The 21,029-nt window shown below is 43.5% G+C and overlaps 1 protein-coding gene across 1 annotated transcript in view; it reads left to right on the forward strand.

Annotated features, from left to right (window-relative positions):
- Nucleotides 1-17,504, forward strand: part of cerk (ceramide kinase) — a 36,760-nt gene extending 19,256 nt beyond the window's left edge. The window contains exons 7-13 of the mRNA XM_063216918.1: nucleotides 310-384; nucleotides 1,453-1,605; nucleotides 2,151-2,256; nucleotides 2,460-2,563; nucleotides 8,984-9,189; nucleotides 11,795-12,048; nucleotides 14,400-17,504. Coding sequence (XP_063072988.1) covers nucleotides 310-384; nucleotides 1,453-1,605; nucleotides 2,151-2,256; nucleotides 2,460-2,563; nucleotides 8,984-9,189; nucleotides 11,795-12,048; nucleotides 14,400-14,487 — 986 coding nt within the window. The 3' untranslated portion in view covers nucleotides 14,488-17,504. The remainder of the gene's footprint in view (nucleotides 1-309; nucleotides 385-1,452; nucleotides 1,606-2,150; nucleotides 2,257-2,459; nucleotides 2,564-8,983; nucleotides 9,190-11,794; nucleotides 12,049-14,399) is intronic.
- Nucleotides 17,505-21,029: the final 3,525 nt, after the last annotated feature.

Here is a 21,029-nt window from a genome sequence, read left to right on the forward strand (position 1 = left end):
GGAGCACGTATTGCATTTTTTGCGAGCACATTTGGATTCTTTACAATATCTCCAGGTGTAATTTTCAGTTTAACTGAGCGTCAGTCCATATGGGAATTTTAAAAGTAATTTTGGTGTTTCTAATCATGCCGTCTGTGAGTCTGTCTGCTTGGGTCTTTTAATAAAGTCAGAAGGGTGTCCAGATTTTTTTAAAGCGGCCATTATAACTAAACCGTGTCCCCCTTATAAGAACCTGCAGCTTTTGACCTTCAGTGTGAGAAATCCAATGTGCCGCTGGAGCGCTGACCTGTGAAATGTGTTTCAAACCAGGTTCAACCGACTGTATCTGCTATGCAACGGTGGGCGCTAATGATCCAGTGACTTCTGCCTTGCACATCATCGTGGGTGAGTAGACCTCAGTGCACCTGAGCCATAACCCCGTTCGCTGTAAGAGGTGAGGGGACTGCACAGCACAGCGTTCCACTCTGGATGACCTGCTCCACATTGGCCTTGGTTAAAATAGCACTGGACAGAAGCATTGTTAAGGGGTTGGAGAGACGGCTCAATGAGCCAACCCCTCCAATAACTTAGGCACAGGCACAGTCACGCACGCACACGCATGAATGCATGCACACTTAAACCCAACACTAAATATTACACTGAGTACATAACAGACCAATTAACCCCTGAATTAAGTAACATTTGCTTTTTTTGACCTGAGATACTTAGGTTTGTTGATTTAAAAAGAATGTCTTTGAGGCTGTTGGTCATTATTTTGATATCATATTATAATGAGACTTGAATGGAATATCATTATTATATCTATTTCTGCTATCTATTCCTGTTTATATCCAGTCATAGCCAAACTGCCTTCAAATCAACCACCACTTCACTTCTCCCCATTCACTAAATCAGCTGACGTTAATTAGCACAACTTGTTAGCCATAGAATAGATAATGACCACATTAGTCGCTTGTTTTCAGTGTACATGGATGGCCAGGTTATTTGGAATGTGTGTTACTGGGTGGCAGCTTCTGAATCCATGTTGGAAGTCACTGCACCATATAATGTTATGACCGTCATGTCGCTGTCGCAAATTGTATGGGGTTTAATGATTGATGAGGCGGCCCGTGCCAGACAGGTCAATGATCTAAAAGACGAGCCATTTCTTCCAGCTCGTTGCATGATTTCTCTGTCAAATATTTCCTCTTTTGTTCATTGCAAAGCTTGCAATGGTATTTCAATTTGATGTTGCTGTTTTTACTTCTCTTTCCTCTTGTCGATATTAATACATTTTGTATGATTACTTTTTGGAATTGCTCTTTTGAATTGCTGTTATTTTCTGAGGAAAAATTACCTCGAGAATAATAGTGTTGTGACTACATGCATGGATCTGTTGAGAATGGACTTGAATCAATACATTGATTGATGGTTGGATTGACTAGTAATGCTGTCCTGGTTGTGTTTCCCTAGGAGACTCGCAGCCAATAGACGTCTGCTCCGTTCACCACCACAACACATTCCTCAGATACTCCATCTCGCTGCTTGGATACGGTTTCTACGGAGACTTGTTGACGGACAGCGAGAAGAAGCGCTGGATGGGGCCTACAAGATATGACTTCTCAGGTAAAGCATTGTTGCAATTACCCGACTCTCGCCCCATGAATCTGGTTCCACTTTGCTGCACACGCATACATAATGGGAAAGCTGTATTGGGAGATGTATGTCCTTATTTCTTTCCTGTTTGGCCTTTGCCGGTTGGTACAAGAACGAAAGCCTTATTGGTACCTGTAAATATCTTCAAAATGTCCTTGAAATTGTTAATTTTTCACAGTTTACACAATGACTGTATTAGATTCAAAAGCAGAGTTATAATCGATGCCAGCTGCCATTGTTGTCTATAAGATATGGTGACTTGTCGGCTGCATCTCATCAATGGTAATGTATATGTGGCGATCCTGGTTAGCCTGTTTATTTTTTCGCTACCTGTCTTGAAGCGCCTCCCATCGGCCTTTTTGTCCACCAGCATGTGTGAAGCAGGGCGGAACTACACTCATCTGGCGAGGGTTGGGTTATCGCTGCAAGGCATAAGGGAGAACAAGAAAATCTTCCAGTCTTCCTTGGCTATCGTCATGCGGCAACATTTAAATTTTTTGTATCTCTTCTTGTAGGTGTTAAGACGTTTCTGTCACATCACTACTATGAGGGAACCGTGTCTTTCCTACCCGCCATCGACAATGCAAGCTCGCCAAGAGACAAGTTTAAATGCCGATCGGGGTAAATATATTATTCAACAGCCACATCTGCACAGTGACTCATGCTTCGCTTTGCATCGGGGAGGCGGTATTCATTTTTGTACCGTACATCCAGCCTCTCTTGACAGCTGGTGGCTATTACTGTACATACTTTGCCAATGCGAATTCTTGTTGAGTTGAAGTTGCTAACATCAGGCCCGCTGCTGGTGCATATCACACCCACAGGTGTCATGTATGCCAGCACAGCGATCACCTTCCCCTAGAGGACAAGCCCATGTGTAATGAGGAGGAGGAGGAGGAAGAGGAGCAAGATGGCGTGGTGGAGAGTGGTGAGAATCTACAGACTGCCATTTCTCGTTTCACACTGTAGCACACAATCATAGCCGTGCTTTGTCCATACACTCATTGCATTGCATTACATCACATTGCTGTAGCAGACACTTTTATTGCAAAGCTACTTTTTAAAAGGAGACATGCATAGCAACATACAGGGTAGGTACAGAAGACAGCAAATATACTTGTAATACATCAGCCTGATCTCCAAAAATTCCTTGCTCCTGGACACGGATTTCGTGTCCTTAACATCCGTGTCCAGGATCACGGAATTTTTGGAGATCATGTTGAATACATGCTATCAGGCCCGCCGTCAAGGGGGGACAAAGGGGTATGTTGTCCCGGGCCCAGGGATATAGGGGGTCCAGAATTGGGTCTCCATTACATTGTATGTCTTGGATAGTGGGCCCTTTCAGATGATTTTGTCCTGGGCCCAGCAAAAGCTGTCAGCGGCACTGCATGCTATACAAATCTTAGGTATATTGGGTGTTGGGATGTACAGCATACTATGTAGGCTTGATACAACGGTTTATGAGTGACACATAAAACTGGAAGAGGTTGTGGAAGAGAGAATCCAGGCATTATCCTTCCTGTCCACCTTTATTTGAAGAGCAGCGTATGTGCGCTAGTCTTAGATTAACAGAGAGATCTCGCAGCTTATCTGGCATTTGTCAATCAGTGTCTAATCAATTGTGTACTCTGCTCACATCACACACACACCTCCGCACTGCAGTCATTCCCTCAACAGACACATTGAATGTGGAAAAGGCAGTAAATGTTGTCCGTAAATCCTGCTATGGTGCATCTATATCCGGAAACATTGTGTAACAACACATACACTCGCCTCCAAATGAGTTGTCGCCTACCCATCTGTTTGGAATAACAGCTAATAACCTGACTTTCAATTAATCACTTGGCTTCAGAAGTCACTCATATGAAAGCTACAACCCTCTCGAATGAAAATGTATGTACAAAAATAAATTTCATGCACCAAAGAAAGATTGACCCTTTAATGAACGAAGACAGGGCAGATTTTGACAAGACAAAAGTTTTATCGCCTATCGAACATAATGTGAAAATGAGCAGATGTGGGTCATTCCATGTCAATTCACATGATTCCCTAGAATCTCCCCACGTGACCCTCTCCGATTTACCCAATATCTCACATACAGGTACCTTTTGATGTCAATTGAAAGAATATCAAGTATTAGCACCCTACGTCCAACGGTCCAGGCCTAAAAATCACCATGGCCCCTCAATATGACCCCGTCTACCAGATGATGTACTTACAAATGGCACGCCTTTATTATTTTTGGCTATATTAAGCCTTAAAAACTGAATTTGTGAAAAGCGTGTTGAAGAGTCTTGCCATTTTGGGGTTCCAGATCTTGGAAACTATGTATGTTTTGGGAGTTATAATTGATTTTCCATAATATTTGGGAACTGTACAATGTATTCCAAAAAATGTAGGGCGCTCAGACTTTAAAAGATAAAATAGGAGGGACTCAAAAACGGCTTTGGAACAAAATTACCTTACGGTACCCTCTACTTCAGGCCTCAAATTAACCATGTGGGCACTTGATGACTGGAACGCCCTTTTTACCCCATGTACAGTAGCACTGTATCAAACATTCAAGCTTGGAAAAACTTTGTTTTTCAAAGTCCTTCATATTAATCTTGGCCTTCAAAGTATATGTTTTTCTCTATATCTTATCACAGTGTCTTTTGTCTGCTGCCATCTGCTGGTCAAAAAAAGTAACAACAGCGTAATGTAAGAAAACAAAAGGGGATGGTAAATCTTGCCCATAATTTACCAATAAAGCACTGTAATTATTATACAGTATGTCGCTATATACTAATTATGATTTTAACAAGCATGATGAATATGTGTAGTTTAAATAATTTCTTAAGTGTGACTGCTTAATGCTCAATCATGATGCCAGTCCCAAGGTGACCTCACCCTGCACTACATTTCTACCAGACATGGGGGTGGGGGTGTCCTGGTCGAAATGTAATCATGATTGAGCATTCTGCATAATGCTCGTTAAAATCATAATTAATATATAGCAATAAACTGTAGAATTAAAGTGCTTTATTGGTAGCCTAGCGAGCTTAACCCCAAGGGGCGTCAAGATTTCTAGGCTACTTTATTGGTAAATGATGGGCAAGATTTTCCAGCCCATTTCGTTTTCTTACATTACACCGTTGTTGCATTTTTTGACCAGCAGATGGCAGCAGACAAAACAGACACTGTGATAAGACATAGACAAAAACATATACTTTGAAGGCCAAGATTAATATGAAGAACTTTGAAAAACAAAGTTTTTCCAAGCTTGAATGTTTGATACAGTGCTACTGTACATGGGGTTAAAAGGGCGTTCCAGTCATCAAGTGCCCACATGGTTAATTTGAGGCCTGAAGTAGAGGGTACCGTAAGGTAATTTTGTCCCAAAGCCGTTTTTGAGTCCCTTCTACTTTATCTTTCAAAGTCTGAGCGCACTATATCAATTATAACTCCCAAAGCATACATAGTTTCCAAGATCTGGAACCCCAAAATGGCAAGACTCTTCAACACACGTTTCACAAATTCAGTTTTTAAGGCTTAAAGCCAAAAATAATCAAGGCATGCCATTTGTAAGCACATCATCTGGTAGACAGGAGCATATTGAGGGGCCATGGTGATTTGTAGGCCTGTATCTTCCTTCAAACTAAAACCAGAGGTGTCAAAATCTGCTTGTAAATTTTGTATGCAATTCACAGGCTTGAAAAGTGGGCATGGCACCCCAACTTTGGAGGGCTTCATCTCTGCAACCTTTGGACGTAGGGTGCTAATACTTGGTATTCTTTCAATTGACATCAAAAGGTACCTGCATGTGAGATATCGGGTAAATCGGAGAGGGTCATGTGGGGAAGGCGTGTGAATTGACATGGAATGACCCATAAGTCACTTCAAGACACTTCAAATACGCAGATCGGGTGTCATACTTAATCACTGATTCACTCACACCTCTCCAGAAAATCTACTTTGGCCTTAGGTGTATGTTTAGGGTCATTGTAATCATGGAAAGCAACACAATAAAAATCAATGGAGTTCAATGAGAGATGGTGACATATCTGCTATTCGTAGAGCAATACATTTTTAACTTCATGATGTAATCAGTGATAAAAGCCCTCACACACCGGCAGCATGCATGCAGCTCCACATAAGAGCTGTATCCCTCCCATGTTTGACTTTAGGCACCATGTATTTTTTCCAAATTCTTCACCTTTAACACCAAAGAAGTCTCTCCCACTGTCCTGTCTCAAAAAAGCCAGCCAAGAGTATGTCGGGCCTAATTCTGACAAAAATGAAGGCTAATGGGACTCATACTCTGAAGTCAAGATCCCAAGATCAACCATTTTAGAACTGACAGCATCAAAACTATATGGTGTTGGAGATGAAGAATATGGAAAAAGAGAAATGGTGCCTAAAGTGAAACATGGTACAGATACAGCTCTTGTGAGGAGCTGCATGCATGCTGCAGGTGTTTGAGGGCTTTTATCATTGATTAAATCATGAAGTTAAACATGTATTTCTCTACGAATAGCGAATATGTCACCATCTCTCATTGAACTCCATTGATTTTCATTGTGTTGCTTTCCATGATTACAATGACCCTAAACATACACCTAAGGCCAAAGTCGATTTTCTGGAGAGGTGAGAGTGATTCAGTGATTAAGTATGACACCCAATCTGTGTATTTGAAGTGTTTTGAAGTGACTTATCTGCTCATTTTCACATTATGTTCGATAGGCGACAAAACTTTTGTCTTGTCAAAATCTGCCCTGTCTGTGTTCAATAAAGGGTCAATCTTTCTTTGGTGCATGAAATGTATTTTTGTACATACATTTTCATTCGGGAGGGTTGTAGCTTTCATATGAGTGACTTCTGAAGCCAAGTGATTAATTGAAAGTCAGGTTATGAGCTGTTATTCCAAACAGATGGGTAGGCGACAACTCTTTTGGAGGCGAGTTGTATAGCAACATTTAACAAACAGCACACACTTACCATTCACCAAGTTAGTTCAGCACTATGCATTGACGTCATCTTTGGAACGTGATGCTCCACACACACTGAACATGGAAAATGAGGGGAAATGTGTTACAGTGTGTTTATACAGTATGTCACAGAAGTGAGTACACCCCTCACATTTCTGCAGATTTGTAAGTATGTCTTTTCTCGGGAAAACATTAAAGATATTTTACTTTGACAAAATGAACAGTAGCCAGGGTACAACTTGAATAGCTGCTTCTTATTGTTCACTCAAAATAATCTGAAATACAGCCATTAATCCCTCGAAATATCCCTCCAAAAAGTGAGTACACCCTACGTTAACATCCCATAGAGGGAATCATGATCTGCCTCAGTAGTCACTGTACATGTTAACATGCATGTTTCTTTTGGTGAAATTCCAATTTCCAAGGGGCAATCAAGCAGCCCCAAACAATGTCAGTCCCACTACCATGCTTGATTTTACAGACTGGATACTTTTCTTTGTACGAATCACTTTTTATCACCATGCATAGCTTTAGATGGTGTCAAGCATGTGTGCTTGTGTGGTGGTAAAAAGTGATTTGTACAAAGATAAGTGTCCCTTCTGTAAAATGAAGCATGGTAGTGGGACTGACATGGTTTGGGGCTGCAAAGCTGAAGCAACAATGCAAAGCGGAATTTTACCAAAACAAACATGCATGTCAACATGTACTTTGACTACTGAAACAGATCATGATTCTCTCTGAGATAGCTGTACCTACTTTTGTGAGGGACATTTCGAGACATTAATGGCTTTACTTCAAATTATTTTGAGTGAACAATAAATTGAAGCGCCTATATAAGTTGCACGCTAGCTACTGTTCATTGTGCCAAAGTTAAATTTCTTAAATGTTATGCTAGCTCAGCATTAAGAATTATTGGCACGTTAACAGCATAATGTCCATAATCATCCCTGTTCTACATGTTGTCAAACACTGTAACAGGGACAGTTTGACAAGTGTTGCCTAAAAAAGGCGTAGCATCGCCCCTCCCCCGCCTCAGTGGTGTCTATGGAAAGTCGCTATGGAGACTTTCCATAGACCCCCCCACCCAACATCACACCCCCCCCTTCAGCCAGCCATCCACAGTGCCGCGGGGTATTCCCTCACACCCTTGTCGGCAGATAAGGCCCATTTTCCACTTGTGAGTGTGATGTCGCCATCTGTGGGAGCACTGTGCCCCACCACGCATGAACACGAGGCCAAGCAGCGAGAGCAGGAGCCCAGCAGCCAGTGATTCGCACAGCACACTACAGCAAGCCCCCCCACCCCCGGCCCATGGCACTGCACACACTCCATTTCCCCAAACACTCTATATTATCTTCCACTCCCAGCATCCTCTGCATAACACCACAGCCCTCCACTGGAAAGGAGAAAAAGAGAGAAAAAAAGAAAGCTTGACTGGTCGCGAAGAAGAAGAAAAAATGCTTGAATGGTCGCATGAGCCACACTATTTGCAATTTTTTTTTCTCTACCCATGTAAACACCACTTATCCATGGCATTGGAAGTAAACAGAGTCCATGCTGTCCCTAATTGGCATCCACATATGTGATTTTCCTCTGAGAGCAGAGTCTGTTGGCAGCCTGGGGACGCTGGTCCTCTTGGGAGAAAAGGGGAGAGACGAGACGGCCAAGCAATAGGCAAAAGCAACAGCCCTCTTAATCAGATGGACTGTGACTCTGCAGCACTTGGCTTCATCTCCAACTCTGTCAGTCTGAGTAGTTGAAGTGCGTTATAAAAAAAGATCCAACAACTGTTAAGGCAATGGAGCAGAGCTTTGTCACTCTGCAAATGAGTCTCCCGCATGTAAATGTGTCATTGGTAACGCAAGAAGCCATCATGAGCCCCCCTCCATTTTTGGTACGGTTAAGTGTTTGATCAGTGCATTCCAATTAAACTCTGTTTGCCTTTTTCCTCTTTCCCGGAGGCTATCTAAAATTGATGAGTTTCTCTCTCATGAGTTGGTTTTATGATTCTGGAAGGGCATGAAGCCTAGTGATAATTATCCGTTTTTATAACTTTCATTTAACGCTGCTCATGAAAGCCTCTTTAAAAGCAGGGGGGTCTCTTTCTAACTTTGTCTTGACATGAGAGCAGTACCTGTTCTTAGAGCAGTCATTAAGATGTGCAAAGTTGGCTAGTGGATAGCCGTTGAAGACTATTTGTTAAAAAATTCTGTGTTGCGACTGTATTTGTTTGACTGTATGTATTCTCTTGCTATTGTGTTGGTGGTGAGATGGGGGATGGGTGGATTGAGTATCATTACATAGTTTTGTGCATCCCTAGAGAAAAAGACTTGAGATAAAACGATAATAATAATTCTGTTGCTTTGTGCTATGTGCAGGACACAAGGACGTGTGGCGAGTCATCCGAGGTAAATTCGTGGCCATCAACGCTGTAAGCATGAGCTGTGCTTGTCCCAGGAGCCCCAAAGGCCTGTCACCAGCCGCACACCTGTCGGACGGCACCACCGACCTCATCCTCGTCCACAAATGCTCCCGCCTCGACTTCCTACGACACTTGCTTCGCCACACCAACAAAAATGACCAGGTAAAAACGAACGCTAACTGGGCGAATAGACCAGCCTTGACGTGATTGAAGCGACAGAGTGTCTAGAGTGTGTCCGTTGAAAGCGGAACGCAAGCATTCCAACATTCCCATTGGCTGTCGCTCTTGTCGCGCGAAATGCCTCTTGTCTCCAGAATCGATACGAAGTCAATTACTTCCGTCGCTCACCTCGCTCATGTCGTGGCTGGTGTATGCTCCCAGTAACACTTAACTTGACACCACCGATGTCATGCGCATGACATGGTGGTGTCGTAACGGTGTTAAAACAGTGTCATGATATAGTCATGGACGTGTCACCAATATTACGTAAATCAACTCCCATGCTTTTGTTTGCACAATCGTTCCAATCTCAATGACAGTATGGCAGCAGCCCTAAGCGAGAGAGCCAATCAGAGAGTGAGCAGGAGTGGAAAGACCTGACAAACAGAAGCTTGCAGTTTGTTTGAATAGATACAACTGAGACGATTGGCTATGGGCCACGTATATGCCAAATTATACATTCGTGATGCCCAGTAAAGGGTCATGGGCAATGGTAAACCACATCTTTCCTAGCCTCGAGACTCTCTAACTGAGATAGCTCTCTGAGCTAGTCTGTTGTTAACCAGGCAACCCTCTTGAGGCAATAAGTGCAAACCACACAAGCTCACACTAAATCTAAGAGTTAACAGAGTTAGTCTGTGATGTATCAAGACCTTATTATGATTACTTGCACTTGAGTCACCATTGCACTTTCAACGAGGATGACTACAAAGATATTCTTTCCTAGGAATTTTGTTTGAGAGACGCTTAACCTGTACCAGTACATGTGTTGATACATCTGTGGCAATTAAAGGAGGGTCATAACATGAAAAAGCTTTGGGTAGAATTATTTGAGAGAGCATAAGTGATCACTGTGGAATGGGTTGTGTGATTTGGGACTGAAGGTAGGTTACTAAGTCATTAACAAGTCTTAAGATATGTTGGGTGTCTCTTTGAGGTCTAAAGGAAAAAGAAAGTGATATGTTTAGATCAGGGAAATGTTTCCTGACACTTTCGAGAGATCAGGACAAGGGAGACATTTCTCCTGGGGTCCATGTGCCAGAGATGACTCTAGACTATCTCGAGGATCAAAGCAAAACTTGTGCCTCCCTGCTGTGCTTGCAAAAGCTATGGCTGACTGTTTTTTTCCCCTTCTCTCCCTTTTCTAATTAGGGTTCACCTTAGTTCAGGCATATTGCCGAGTCACTTATCGTAAATAAAATAATAGCCTCAAAGGTCTGTGGCATCAGCGTGCCACGAAAGGAAAGGTTCACAGCTTTAAGGGGAAGAAGTGGCAGGAGACGCCAGAATCCTTCAAATAAAAGCTTTGCAGCTCTTTTCGCTACCCTATACTGTGTTGCCTGAAAGTATGTGAACCTTCTAGACATTCAAGGACCTTATCTAACAGACATCTAAATCCTAGTTTGTAAAACACACTTTACAAATGCTGCATATAGACACAAAAAGACGTTGCCATTATTTTGTTCAACAAATGTGGTTTATTTCACAAAACTAAAAATGTGCAAAAGTATGTGAACCTCTATTAGCAGGCTGTGGCTCCTCCTTTTGCACCCATTACTTTCTCCAAATGTCTTCTATAAGCAGTGTCTTGTATCCATGATCTGCTTATTGGCATTTTTGCTCTCTCCTTCTTGCACAACCTGGGTAAGAGAAGTCAGAGCCATAGGATTTGGATGTCTGTTAAAAATGGTTCTTTTAATTTCTTTTTTTTTTTTACTTCTTTTAAAGGGACACTGTGTGAGATTTTTAGTTGTTTATTTCCAGAATTCATGCTGCCCATTCACTAATGTTACCTTTTTCATGAATACTTACCACCAGCATCAAATTCTAAGTATTCATTATGACTGGAAAAATGGCACTTTTCATACATGAAAAGGGGGATCTTCTCCATGGTCCGCCATTTTGAATTTCCAAAAATAGCCAATTTTAGCTGCAAAAATGACTGTACTTGGACCATACTAGAAAATATTTGTTTAATACTTAGTAAACTTTAATGTAAAGATCAAATTTGGCAATAGGCAGCCCAATTTCAATAAGCAGCATAGTTGCAGTACCTTTTTTGACCATTTCCTGCACAGTGTCCCTTTAATGTATTTATTTTTCTCACAAAACACTGACCATGTCTGGAAGGTTCACATACTTTCATGCAGCACTGTACGTATATGCATAATTTAACACAAACAAGCTAGGTGTGGGCATTAAGCATATTCATTGTTTGTCCAAGGTCTTCATGAGTAAACAATCTCGGCTGAATACCAAAAGGCAGAGACATGAAGTGAGCGTGATTGGGAATAAATTGCCACCGCCTCTTGAAAGAGATGAGTGCCGTGGCGTAGAACGGAGAGCAGCGGAGGGTAATATAGAGGCTTTTCTGCCTCCGCGACCCAGACTCCTCTCCTTTGCAGCCGCCCCCGAGATTCTTCTCATTTCTTCCTCTGTATCTTTTTCTTTCGTTTTCTCTCTCTCTCTCTCTCTCTCTCTCTCTCTCTCTCTCTTTCTCTCTTTCTTTCTTTCTTTCTTTCTTTCTCTCCTTCTATCCTCTCCGCAGTTTGATCACTCTTTTGTTGAGGTGCACCGCGTGCGCCGGTTCCGCTTCATGCCGAAGCACCAGGAGGCGGATCCGGAGGAGCTGGACCTGTGCGAGAGGGGAGGAGAAGGAGAGGGAGGAGGAGGAGGAGGAAGAGGGAGAAGGCTCTTTGGCCAGATCTGCCGAGACCATCCAGCCTGCAGCACCTGCGCCCCGACCCACAGCACATGGAGCTGTGACGGGGAGACGCTGCCTCACACTGCCATTCAAGTCGGGTAAGCCAGCTCAGCCAGCCAGCCAGTCAGTCAGCCAGCCGGGCCTAGTGGCTAGATAGGCCATGACTCACCGCACACTGTGGCACACCCGCCAGCCAAACCCAGAGCCCAGGGCCTCCCCCTATTCTTCATCTCTGGATTAGCACCTTCAGAAAAGCCTCTGATTCTGAAGGGGGAGTTGCTGCTGCTTACGGGTCCATGAACTTGAACTCGCTCACCTGTAAGCTTGTTGGGGAGGGAAGGGAAGGGAAACGACATTAAATCACAATGCAACACTGTTGTTGTGTACTGTGTGCCTCCTGGACGCTGTTTCACAAATTCCTCAGGAAACACCTTTGTTGACTTGTTCACCTTTGTTGAGTGTAGTTTGACTAGTCAAACTAGTAAGGTGACATACGCATGTTCTTGGTATATCCAAGGTGATTAAAATCAGATTATCTCTCATGGTCCTATTGGTAGTGTAGGTAGCACTTTACAATAACCTTCCGCTATAAACAGTTAATAAACAGTTAGCAAACAGTTAGCAAACAGTTAGCAAACAGTTAACTATTAGTTAACTAAAGGTTTACTATACATTTATAGGTGTATACTAAACACTTACAAAGTTTTAAAATATATTTATTAGTCCTTCCGTAATACTTAATAGAACATAATAATAAGTTACTTAATATATTATTAAAAATACTTTTATGATTAATTAATTAACATATCAACAGTAACTTAAGCATAACAAGTGACTTATAAACTGTTAACTAATTATTACTTAATATATTATAATTATTAGTTGTAGTTTACAATGTAATATTCATTCATGCAAATATTGACAATAATGTAAGTATAATTAATCAGTTATAAAATATTAACTAGTGTAGTATTATGTATATAATATTGTGCTACAGAGCTATTCCTGGTCTTCCGGCACATGCAGAGAAAAGCTCTGTACCCTGTAATCTGAAACCAATAAAGTAAAACCATACTCCTGCTACGGCTAGGTCCTCACATTAAGTAAAAGAATAGAGGCTTTGATTAGCAGAAATATTTAATGTAGTATTCCCTCTTATATAATGTTGGCTTGAGGGCATATGAACCCTGCCACGTCCTTCCGCCTGCATACTTAACACGCATAATTTCACTAATTAGCGTATCTATCCGTCTGATGATTTGTGCTCTCATTAGAACCAGGCGGGTTAGAAAACGTTTGGATCAAATATGTAGCAGGACTATGTGCTTTCTCCAGCCAGGACCCTCACCTCGGATCTTGTCTGGCTTTTTTGGCAACCAGCCTCTTGACTGCCACTGCTCTAGTCTAATGACTTGAAACGCGGTATTGTCATGTTGGCAACGATCACATTGTTTTGAGTAGCCTCACACCCCACAGTTGCTCTGAAACGTCGGGGATCATGTCCAATGAGCTGTGTGGACCTCAGCCAAAGTGCTACAAAAGAGTAATTCATTCAGTGTATTCTGTATGATATCTGATGGGGTACGCGAGCGGGTGTGAAGTCAGTCAGCTACAGATATCAGTGAAAAATCTTTATGTAGCATGACAGTTCTCCTGAATGCGTCATTTATTTTATGCTTCATTGTACTTTGTCAATGATGCATGGCTGCGTAATGTCCCCCTAATTTAATAGCCTTTCCCCCCCACTCCCTGTTAAAAAGCTCGACTCCCTTTTAATTAAAATAGAACTCCATCCATTTATTGCATTTTCTTCGGCGGTAATTGTTCTTCGAGTGAGTCTGAGTCAGCAAATGAACTGTTGAGATAATTGATGACAACACCCCATTGCCAAAAAAAGGAGGGAAAATAATGAATGAATGCCCCGGCTTTTTCAATATTAAACACATTACGTTTTTGATGGAATTACTGGAAAATAAACCACCTGAGTATAAATGTTAATATCTTCACACAACTAACTTGTCTAATGAGTCTCGGACCCTTCCTGAGATATGCTGAATTGTGAATGAAGCACAGGGTCACAAGAGTGGTGCTTACTGAAAGGTTTGTTAAGAAGTAGATTAAATGGTGATGATGACAAAATTTGTTTCAGATCGACTACAGTCATTGATACCAAGAACTGTAATGCTGTAATCGACTCTTGTTTCCACCTTAAAGAAAGAATTCCCTCTCTTATAAGGATAATGATTCTGGTATTCAATATCTGTCCTTTGTCAAATCACATCAAATGGTTATTATTCGGTACCATTACTGTCGCTTGTACAGTTGAAATGTTCCTGAGAGAATGAGTTTTAAAAACTCCCCCATTTTCTATTTTTATTATTACCACAGTTTTAGTTAGTGGTGTAAATTGACTTCTACATTACATGACTCTCTGTCTTGTCTTCCGCAGGGTGCACTGTCAGCTGATCAAGCTGTTTGCCAGGGGGATCGAGGAGCAGCCCGTCTTCGAAGACTCCTCTGCCGTGTGCTCCGCATAAGACTTGCTCATCACGTGCACTCAAAAGACATGCTGGACAAGACAAGAGAGGCGTTTTGATGAAGGCACACTGATACACAGGAACCTGACCTACAGGAAAACATACATCCCTCCATTCATCTATCCATTCATCTATCCATTCATCCATCCATTCATCCATCCATCCCTCGTCAGCCCTCACGGATACTTAGGGTCATGTAGCATCACTCCAAATGCCTCTGAGTCCTCACTCCTAGGGCATGTTGTTCTTGAGGGGAAATCTAGCAGCTAGTAGTCCATTCGGAACATCATTTCTGTTCATAAAGGCGCCATTGTGGCATGGCTGGTGGTGTTATGGGCTGTCAGACAAAGAGTGCACTGTAGGCATCCACCAAGGAATCAAGCTTGAGATTCAGTATTAGCAAGCAACATTGAAGATTCTACACTTAGAACAAAGGTTGCTTTTCTTTTTTCGCTCAGTGGTCCTCCCCCCATCTCTTGTGTTTCACCTGTAGTGTGAAATGCACTTCTTCGTCGAGAAGTTATTATTAGACACGAGACACCTGCTCCCTGCGGAGTTTGTCTTCCTTTGTCCCGTCAAGCTGGTCTTGATGTGCAGCATTGTCACTTTTCCCGTTTTTTTCTTTCTTCCTTTCTTTTTCCCTCCTATCGCTTAGAAAAGTAAAAAAAAAAAAATACAAGTCATGAGAAAAGAGAAAAGTAAGGAACACGACACAACTTCAAGGTTTGTTTTGTGTGATTTTTATTTTGTTTTTTTGTCCCTGAGTGTTTTGTCTGCTTGACATGAAGGATACAAGGTTACCCTAAGATGAAAGTTACTGCTTCTGTTATGCCAAACACTATTCCCATTTTATTATGCTTGCCTGGGTTATGTAGCTCCTAGTGAATGACTTGAAATGATTTGTGTAATGTTTTTTTTAGCTTTTCAGTGTTTATGCTGTAGTATCATACACTTACAGTGGAGTTCCACACAATAGACCCACGGGTCACCTTTTAGACTTGTTTTGAAATGATTTTAAAAATGGCATGATTTCTGTGCAAATCAAAGCGTAAAATAATTATAGACGTTTTATATTTGTTAGAAATATTTTTCATCTCATCGACCATCTGCATTCCAGGTTGGGTGTTGAAGACAATAAAAAAACGTAATCATTCCACGCCAAATAATATGCTAAGAAACTATCAGTCCCTTCGTTCCATCCCTCATTTAGTGTTGTAAAGTTCCGGAACTCTCCAGAGTTCCGGAGTGCTGTGAGCGTTTGAATGCTGATGCTGGACCTGTCGGCTTGGCTCTGGTGGTGGCCTGTGTGCCTCCTGATGGAAGGGGAGATGAAAGCGGTGCTGCCGCTGTGTCTGTGGCTTAATGATGCTGTGTGGCAGAGCTCCAGGCGCGCCAGCTGACGAGCTGCCTCCAGCTTCAAACAGCCACTCCGGGTCCTTCTCCTCACCGCCTCACTTCCATCTCGCGTTGTCTAATTCCTGTAATTATTGAAGAGCCGCAAAATATCCTGAGGGGGTTATTCTCCAGGGCCGACGCAGAGGTGTCGCTGTAGGAGCCAATTTTTTTTTCTCTCTTTTCATTCCCTTTTCACTAGTCACTGTTTGCGTTATAAGTCTTTTATTGTTTGTTTAGACTCTCAGGAGACTTAAAAAGTAATCTGTGATTTATGTGAAGTCAAATTGCCTCTTCTCCTGTGCTGTAATAACCATGTTTGATATATTTCTTGCATTTTTTTTGTCGAAGAACAGAACATTCCATTGAATATGGCTTGTGTGATATCAGGCGTTTTTTATGGCTCTCTGTGGGGTGACTCCTGTTTTTTTGTGTGAAATATCTATGCACCCTAAGCACCGCTCCATGGCTCATATGATCGCATGCTCCGCGGAGATAATGTGGACTTCATCCCGTAAATCACGGCAGCTCTGACAGGTAGATGCTCTGGCGTTTGGCGAACACATGTAAATCACCCATCAGCCATCCCCGGCTCAGCCATTAGCGCAGACACAGGCTCTCGTCAGCGTGAGTGCAAAATGTATGATAACATTGGCATGGTGTGATCAGCTGTCAGCAAGCCTGCTTATTTGTTGGAGGGTTTTTTTTTTGGCGATGCCATGTGGCCACTGCGGCGAACGAGGCTGATCACAACGACACGCTAGGCAGCCATCTGACAGCTGCTTCGCTTGGCAGCCAGCAGAAATTCCCTCTCAATTTTCAGACACACTCGCTCAAAATTGTTTATCCTAGCTGCCACTAAATCTCTTTTGCAGCACACACACACACACTCACACACATCCACACACACACACACACACACACACACTCACACACTCACACACATCCACACACACACACACACACTCAATCACACACACACATACACTCAAGTGCGAGGTGCTGCCTAAGTCGTGGATATTCTGTCATCAGGCTTCATTGTGCACACACACACACACACAAGCCGAATCCAAACATCTTATCTGAGCTGCATGTACACACCGCTTGGCATCTCAGTCACTTGTAGTAATGCAGTCTGCACCATGCAGCAGGTGGCTCGACACGACAGTCTTTTGTGCCGTGGCGGAGAGGGGAGAGCGATGCAGACCGCAGCCTGTCTGTCCGGCACTCTTTTTTTTTTTTAAATGTAGCACATTATGGGCATTGTCATTCCCCTCTGCTCCCCACCACCCCTGTGGTGCAGGAGATTGGGCGCGATGTCCAGTCAGCACTGTGTTAATGTGGCAGCGGTGTCACCACACCAAGACTAAGGTCACCTTCACACCGAGAGAGAGAGAGGACCTTTTTGGAAGGGGGCCATTGTTGGACTTAGTGTGTAGGAGTTAGAACTAGTGATGAAGAATTTTACTCGATAATGGTGACTGACTGAAAAGCAAAAGCCGTTCGTTATGAAGGCATTGAGATGGCACAATAATGTAATGTATGGGAAAACCTGTTGCGTTGAAGTGTGATTGTACTATTTGGAGAAAATATAAAATACTGAATAAAAACTGACCTAGAACCAGCCATCGAGTCCTTGTAGTTTATGTCTTTTGTCCTGGTGTTTGTTTATTCATTCTCTTTCTATGCAAAATAATCCTTTTTGTTTTCGTTGATTGGAGTAGTAAGGCGGGGCAACATGCCACGGCCCTGCACTGTAGGTGCAAGGCCCCACCAATACCACTTGGAGCTTTAATGTTTATTTGTTTTCTCTCTTCAAAATGCACTCGGCATTAAAAATGGACAGTTGAGAAAACGGCTTAACACTGGGCATTCAGGCTCAATGGATTGGTCCTCTGCCAGCCTGTGTCTGTTCGCCATTCAGCCGTTGACAGGCATTGAGTGCTTATCTGTGCTGAGGCCAGACTTTCCCAGCTGCAGACCTGATTAACTTTGAGATGACTGACAAGGTGAGATGGTGATAGAGGATGGAAGAAGGAAGAGTCCTCCACATCTAGTGACACTGAGTCCTTCAAGCTCTGTCACGAAAAGGAAATAAATGTTCCTGCACAGTCGATTTGCATTGTTAATTGAACACTTGTAGAGTCAAATGCTACACTCCTGTAGTTGGTCCTACACTCTTAAGTGTTGAAATGTACTGTATCCCCCTGATCTGAGGTCAGATTGGCCAAACTGAAATTGGATGAATGGAGTTTACATCAGGATGTCTGCACTGAGAGTTTTGATAATATAGATTATCTAAAATCCTCCTTGTACAGAGTGATAAGTGTGTGTGCGTGCGTGTGTGTGTGTGTGTGCGTGTGCGTGTGCGTGTGCGTGTGCGTGTGCGTGCGTGCGCGCGTGTGTGTGTGTGCAGAGAAGAGAGAGCTGTGTTGCCTGGCTTGGACCCCTGTGGTGAGAAGGAGCTGTATTTAAGGAGGAGTTTTTTTCCCAACAAATGAGCCCAATAAAGTGATGAGATTTGGCAGTCTAAGATGTTTTTATCTGAAAAGCGCCGAGAGCCGATAGTAATCTCAGGGGTATATCGCTCTATCTCCCCATGCTGGGGGGGGCGCATAGCGCCTCAGGCACGGCGACACATCAAGAAATGTTAGGAGCCTCATGATATCACACAGCACCAGACAGACAGCCCCCAGCTCCTGTTGGACCACTTCTGCTTTCTAACAAGTACCCCACCAGCGGCCAGGGCTGGACTGGGACAAAAAAATCAGACCGGGCATTTTCAGCCAAGACCAGTCCGCCAGGCAATTGAGAGTTGACAATATTTTTTGTCATCTATTACGAGCTACTTTGACCACAATAGGGAAAAATGAATATACAGGTCAGCTGTACTGTAGGGGCATGAGGACTGATACTACTATACTGAGGGGAGGACCAGGGTAAAAATCATCAACAGTCCACCGGGCAAATGCCCTGTATGCCTTATGGCCAATCCAGCTATGCCAGCGGCCCCATCAGTTTTACACTTATCCAAGAATCTCCCCAATGGAATCTGAAGGACACACCTGAGAATTTTCCACAGGTGTATGGAAAAAGATTTTTTTTGTCCTGTCTCCTGAATCTGATGTAACTACAAGTAGTTTGAAGCAACTGTGCTTTTGTCATCCTTTTATAGTGGTTTATAGTAAAGCATAGTCTCATGGTGTCCCTAGTGCATGTGATGCGTGTGTGTGTGTGTGTGTGTGTGTGTGTGTGTGTGTGTGTGTGTGTGTGTGTGTGTGTGTGTGTGTGTGTGTGTGTGTGTGTGTGTGTGTGTGTGTGTGTGTGTGTGTGCGTGTGTGTGTGTTTGGGGGGTGTATGTTGGGAGGGGCTGTCTGCTTCCACAAAGGTTTACAGGGTATGTTATTATAAATATGCTACATGAAACCAATACATGTTTCCCTGTTATCTTTAAGAGCCTTCAATAATATGGGGTTGCTCTGCAGGGCCCATTCTGCTGACAAATACGCTTAGCTGGGGAGCGGACGGATGAGACGCCACCCTAGTCTAATGGGCTTATTACATAAAAATGTCTGCAGGGGGAGAAATAAATTCTCCTCCCTTACTCCTCCTCCTCCTCCTCTTCCTGCTCCTCCTCCTCCTCCTCTAGCCCCCAGTGCGATGGAGAGATAGAGATATGTTGCTTCTTTCTTGCGCTCCCTCCCGCTCGGCTCGCCCTCCATCTCGCTCACTGTTTTGATATGGGCCATACATTACAAGCCGCTATCTGGAGCGGGCATGGCAATGAAGCCGGGTAATTTTCCGATCTCCCGTCCGCAGAGTAAATTCCATTTCCTCCCCCTCTCTCCTCTCTCTCCCTCCTCGACTCTCGCTTCGGCACGTCGTTATTGATTTATTCTGTGGCTCGCGGGTTGCATCCCGTCGAGACCCACTGTCTCATTCTCGGGGCCTTTTCTCCCGAGACATTAGAGAGAAGAGAAGAGAAGAGAAGGAGAGCTAGAGGGAGAGGGGGGGGGGGGGCACAAAACAAACAAACACACAAACAAACAGCTGTCTCTGCCTCTCACCAATATAACGGCTTGGAGACAACTCATTGCAAGTGTGATTACACCTGCGTTTTTGCCCACACAATAAGCCCTTTCGAATGAATTTGCCCGGATTCCCAAGATGCAGACTGCCTGGGACTCTTGAAGCCCTGTTAGATGGCTGTGCATTCAAATTGGCAGGGAAGGTGTGTGTGTGTGTGTGTGTGTGTGTGTGTGTGTGTGTGTGTGTGCGTGCGTGCGTGCGTGCGTGCGTGCGTGCGTGCGTGCGTGCGTGCGTGCGTGCGTGCGTGCGTGCGTGCGTGCGTGCGTGCTGCGCATGTATCTGTGTGTGTGTGTGTGTGTGCGTGCGTGCGTGCGTGCGTGCGTGCGTGCATGCGTGTGTGGGCGTGTGTGTGTGCGTGCGTGCGTGTGTGTGTGTGTGTGTGCGTGTGCGTGTGCGTGTGCGTGTGCGTGTGCGTGTGTGTGTGTGTGTGTGTGTTCTCAATGAGGATGGGAGGCTCAGGCTGGATTGATATGTATGTGACTAAAAGCCTTGACTGCACAGCTCATATAGTAGTTTATAGCAGGTGCACCACTTGGGGACAGGATAGATTCAGGACAATTCTGGGGCATATAAACTACAGATGTAGACAGGGATGATCTGGGACCAAAAAAAAAACAGCCCGAGCATTTTGGCGTACAACAGCTCCTCACACAGCCCCATCTGTTTTTAAAAAAAAAGATATTATGATTGGCTCAGCCAATTAAAGATAGACCAATGGGCCGCCACATCTAGATGGTCGGTCGGTCTCTAAGGGGAAAAAAACTCCAACAATATAGCCCCCTGAGTATTGGCATCCCTCCAGGAAAATGCTCTGTAAACCAGATTACCACTGCAGCCCTGAATGTATAGATAGACAGATGTGTTATCATAATCAGATGCAGCATCACTTGGGGGTAGATTCGGGACAGTTCAACAGCTTGACAGTTACACATGGATCCACAGATGACTATGATATGATTGGGTGGGGGACCAACATTACATTCTTTCTGAGGGGCCACAATTTGTAGCAAATTGTTTCAAAGACCTTGTAAACATACAGTGTATCTACTACATCACTTTGT

The sequence above is a fragment of the Engraulis encrasicolus genome, chromosome 15 (assembly GCF_034702125.1).
Source record: "Engraulis encrasicolus isolate BLACKSEA-1 chromosome 15, IST_EnEncr_1.0, whole genome shotgun sequence".
Classification (NCBI taxonomy): domain Eukaryota; kingdom Metazoa; phylum Chordata; class Actinopteri; order Clupeiformes; family Engraulidae; genus Engraulis; species Engraulis encrasicolus.